Source organism: Hevea brasiliensis, chromosome 9, assembly GCF_030052815.1.
Source record: "Hevea brasiliensis isolate MT/VB/25A 57/8 chromosome 9, ASM3005281v1, whole genome shotgun sequence".
In the NCBI taxonomy this organism is placed as follows: Eukaryota; Viridiplantae; Streptophyta; class Magnoliopsida; order Malpighiales; family Euphorbiaceae; genus Hevea; species Hevea brasiliensis.
Genome location: NC_079501.1, coordinates 9,792,903 through 9,797,812, shown reverse-complemented (window position 1 = coordinate 9,797,812; position 4,910 = coordinate 9,792,903). Strand labels below are relative to the sequence as shown.

Genomic DNA, 4,910 nt, shown 5'->3' with positions numbered 1-4,910 from the left:
AAACTATATGCAAATGTATGTATATGGGTATAGACATGTGTGAGGTTTAAATATAAGTGTATGAATTATCTATATATGGATGAATGAAATGCAATAAATGAATGAATGAAAATTTTAAAAATTTTGCAAAAATTTTGCCCTCACCCCCAAACTCAAATGAAACATTGTCCTCAATGTTTCAAATGAATGCAAAGATGGGCAAAATTATGTGAATTGCTCAATTAATGAAATTTATACAATTGAGGATTAAATCAATATAAGCTCAAGAATTCCAAAATTAGCTCAAAATGATATTAATAATGAAGCTTTAGAGAGAAAAATGTGAAAAAGTATCCCAAATGTATGAATTTACACTGCTTAAGATGTTGCTTAACCTGGTGCGTAAGGTAAAGCGAAAGCATAAGCATTGGCAACATGCCATAAGCATAAATGGTAAAAGGGTAAGCTGTTACCTCCACATGATGTAAAACATATGCGGCTCAAAGAAAATTGTGCAACTCATCAATGTCAACAAAATTAGGATTGAAGAAAAAGGTAAAGTGCAAAAATAATGTGCAAGAAAATGAAAAGGTGTAAAGAAATAAAATCTAACAGTTAAATCTAAAATTAAACCAAAAAGCATTCATAGAGTAACTATGTCCATAGCAGAAAATAAAATAAAATAAAGTAAAGTAAAGGAAAGAAGTGCAAGTATAATCACAAAAACTAATTACCAAAGTATTACAACTATTACTAAAGTTTGAAAATTAAAATAAACAGATTACAAAATAAACCTAAAGCTGAAATTAAAACTGTTGCTACTGATCAAGCTCTGTTGTCAAGGCTTTGCTGCTGCACCAGGGTCTGCTTCAGGTTCTGCAGTAAGTTCATTGTCATCCGAAGCTTCAAAAGCAGTTTCCAAATTTTCTGTGAGGTCTTTCATTTCTTGAAACATGTATTGGCCCCAATGATATAAATTGTTGTAAGATTGGGCCAGTTTGTTGTAAAGTTCCAACATTTGAAGTTGATGCTGCTTTTATTTCTTTTTAAGAGATAAAAATCTCTTTTTAAGTTTCTTTTCTAGCTTCTTCTTTTGGTTAACCTGCTGCTGACCCATGGTATCAATTTTGACTTCTAAGCTTTTCAAGGTGGCAAGGATTTCTGTGGTGTCAGGTGAGGGAACAAATGGCTGGACAGTTGAACTTGCTATTTTGGATTCCAAGGATCTTAAGAGGGACAAAATGTCTGCTGAAAATTGTGGTGTAGTGGTTGGTTGGGGTTCTACTGGTGCAAAGGTAGTTGGGTCTGTTTGCAGTGGCTTGGAGATCTTCTTTGTAGCAGTATAGGTATGGCCTACTTTCTCACAAACATCCATGTGTAGCAACATTGTGCTGTCTATATATGATTCACCAGAAACTGGCAGCAGCTTATATAGACTAGCATTAAAGCTAAATGAGTTTGCTATAGCAGTTATATACCCCCCGAAAAACTATACTCCCTTTAGTATGCTTCATGACAATTTGGTGCCAATGAGTAGCTATGAAATGGGCTGTGCTTACTTGTTTTCTCTCTTTCATGCACCACAAGAAAAATAAGTCTCCAGCACCCACAATACTGTTACTGTGTCCCCTTCCTAAAACAGTATAAGAAATGAACCTATGGAGGTATTTCAACACATGATCGACTATCCTAGAGGCTTTTGCAGTCCTCTATTTATAATAACCCCCAAAAGGTGCAATATCTTTCCAGAATTGAACAGGGTCATAAACAGTTTGCTGCCACTCAATATTTTTATACCCCGAATCCTGAAAACCAAAAATTGCGTTCATAGCATCCATGTCTAACTCCCTATCAATTCCAGCACATCGAAAATATATTACATCTTTATGCTCAGGCACTGTTGGTTTGAAATCTGCTCATCCAAATAGGCAAATACAGAATCATAAATGCCTAATTCTTTTAAAATCTGCTCATCCATATATTTGTTTGCCAAAACAGGTTTAGAAACTATTTTCTCATAGGCATTTTTCATATCCATATCCTTAAAAGCCCAAGGTAATGGAGAGATTACCTCCTCTAGGTCATTAGCAGATGACGCAGGTGCTGCTGGAGAGTGTAAGGGTGACTGAGATATAGGTGTTTGGACCGCTGGTGCTAGAGTTTGCGAGGAGGACCTAGTCCTTTTGCTGACTGGTTCAGAGGAAGGTTGGGGTGGAGAATTTAGGTCGAAAGGAACAGAGGGTACTCGTTTCCGTTTTTCGACAGGGGTTTTCTTGGGTCTACCTGCAGCCTTTTGAGTTTTGCCTTTGGTTTTCGTTTGAGTAGGCACAGGCTCAGGCATTGTTTTTGGGGAATGAGTGTCGAGAATTGGTGTTTCATTTTGTGGTTCAGTTTGCGGCGAGAGGGGAGTCGGCGGAATGAGGGTTGGTGTTTGGTCTGGGGGTAGTGGTGGCGACTGAGGTGGTGGCGATTGCGGCAATGGCGATGTTTGCGGTGGGGGCGACGGAGGTAACGGCGGACTGGGACTGGGGTTAGGGTTTATGGGTATGGAAGATGGGGTACCCATTTTCGATTGGACAGAGTATCGAGATTTTCGGGGTTTGGGTTTGTGGGTAGACCACATTTTAGTTCTCACCATTTATTGAAAAGAAAGAAACCTTTCAGCTTCCCGTAAGAATTTGCCGGAAAAAATGGCGTGGGAAGGGAGTCGGCAAGGTTTATTGGGAGTTTGAGCGAGGCTTTTGTAAAAATGGCAGAAATTTTTGGGTTTTTTTTTTAAAATGTGGGGCAAACATATGGTAATATGGGTCATGCTTGGGCTTAAGCATAAGGTTCAGCAGAATTTGCTTAAGACTCTACTTGACAAGCAATATCATCAGCAAGTTTCGGCAGGTTTTGGGAAAAATTTTAGTTTTACTTACCAAAAGCAGTCCAAATGCTATGGAATGCTGTCATGACCCTCAGCAATTACCATATACACACAAACACCATAAAATTTAGGGATTTAAGCTCATCATCTCGTAGAACTCATCAAACACTATATATTTCCATTTAGCTCATGCAAACATTTTTCAATTGAGGCACCAATTATGACTACCCTTTTGCACACTTAATGAAATGATCTCCTTTCTGAACTTATACCAAAAGTACATTTCAGCAGCATTTGAGACAAGTTCCAAACATTCAAGAATTGTAGAAAGGACATAGAAATTTACCTTTTTAGCAGCATGAACAGTAGCATGAACAGTAGCAAAAATCTATAGACTGTAAAAACTAATAGCAATTCAAACAAAAACATGTAAATTCCTAATAGACTATAGAATTATTTATACACTAAAAGGTAAAACTTAACAAACACTATTTTTGCACTTTAATAAAGCTCACATCAGTCCTAAATATCAAAATTGATCCTCATTCAAGTTGCATTTTCACAGAATTTACACAAGACACAAAATTAAACATGTGCTATCAAGTATATTGCAATATCAGTAATTTAGCACAAGTTTAAAGGTGTTACTGTTCACAGGTACTGGATAAAATGCAGAATTTTGCTTATACTTGCTCTTTTTCAATTCTTTCTCTTTGCTACAAGTGTTAATTTGCCCAATCTTCATGAATGACCTACAAAAGATAAACAAATGTCACTTTTGAGTTTAATGAGGGTAAAAACTGAAAATGAAATGAAATGGAAAATTAACAAACTATAAAAGGATATGCTTGGGTTGCCTCCCAAGAAGCGCTTGTTTAAGGTCTTAAGCTTGACCTTCCACTCCAAATCACCTAAGTATCCCTGATTGGAGAACCAAGCCATGAAACCTTTACAACCTTTTGTGTGGGTTCTCCAACAATATAATGCTTTAATCTCTACCCATTAACTTTGAAAGTCCCTGAGGTTTCATTGCCTATCTCAACAGCTCCATAGGGATATACTTTTATAACAGTGTAGGGTCCTGACCATCTTGAATTTAATTTTCCTAGAAATAACCTTAACCTAGAGTTGTATAGAAGAACAACATCCCCTTCCTGAAAGTCTTTGCTCTTAATATGCTTATCATGCCATCTCTTAGTTCTTTCCTTGTAAAGCTTGGCATTTTCATAAGCATCCAATCTAAGTTCCTCAAGTTCATTTAGTTGCAGCATTCTTTTTTCTCCTGTAGTTTTTAAGTCAAAATTCAGTGTCCTTATAGCCCAATATGCTCTATGCTCTAACTCCAAAGGTAAATGACAAGCTTTCCCATAAACCAATCTAAATGGGGTAGTGCCAATAGGAGTTTTAAAAGCTGTTCTATAGGCCCAAAGAGCATCATCTAACTTTAGTGACCAATCTTTCCTCGAACTATTCACTGTTTTTTCAAGAATTCTTTTCAACTCTCTGTTTGAGATCTCCATTTGACCACTAGTTTGCGGATGGTAGGGTGTTGCAACCTTATGCTTCACTCCATATTTTTGTAATAATCTTTCAAATTGATGGTTGCAAAAATGAGAACCTCCATCACTTATAATGGCACGTGGAGTTCCAAATCTTGTGAAAATGAACTTTTTAAGGAATTTAATCACAACTCTAACATCATTAGTTGGAGATGGTATAGCTTCAACCCATTTGCTCACATAATCTACTCCAACTAAAATGTATTTGTGTCCAAAGGATAATGGAAAAGGTCCCATGAAATCAATGCCCTACACATCAAATAGTTCAACTTCCAATATATTTTGGAGGGGCATTTCATCTCTCTTTGAGATATTACCCATCCTTTGACACCTATCACATGCATTTACAAACTTCCTCACATCTTTAAACATGTGTGGCCAAAAGAACCCTGCTTGAAGAACTTTTTCTGCTGGCTTTGTCACGCTCATATGACCCCCATAAAGTGAAGAATGGCAATCTTTAATAACATTCCCTATCTCCTCATCAGCTAAACATCTTCTAA

General features: G+C 36.9%; 1 protein-coding gene across 1 annotated transcript; it reads right to left on the bottom strand.

Annotated features, from left to right (window-relative positions):
• Positions 1-1,855: 1,855 nt before the first annotated feature.
• Positions 1,856-2,545, bottom strand: LOC110669095 (uncharacterized). Its single transcript, XM_058152112.1, has one exon. It carries the CDS (start codon positions 2,543-2,545, stop codon positions 1,856-1,858), a length of 690 nt encoding a protein of 229 aa, XP_058008095.1.
• Positions 2,546-4,910: the final 2,365 nt, after the last annotated feature.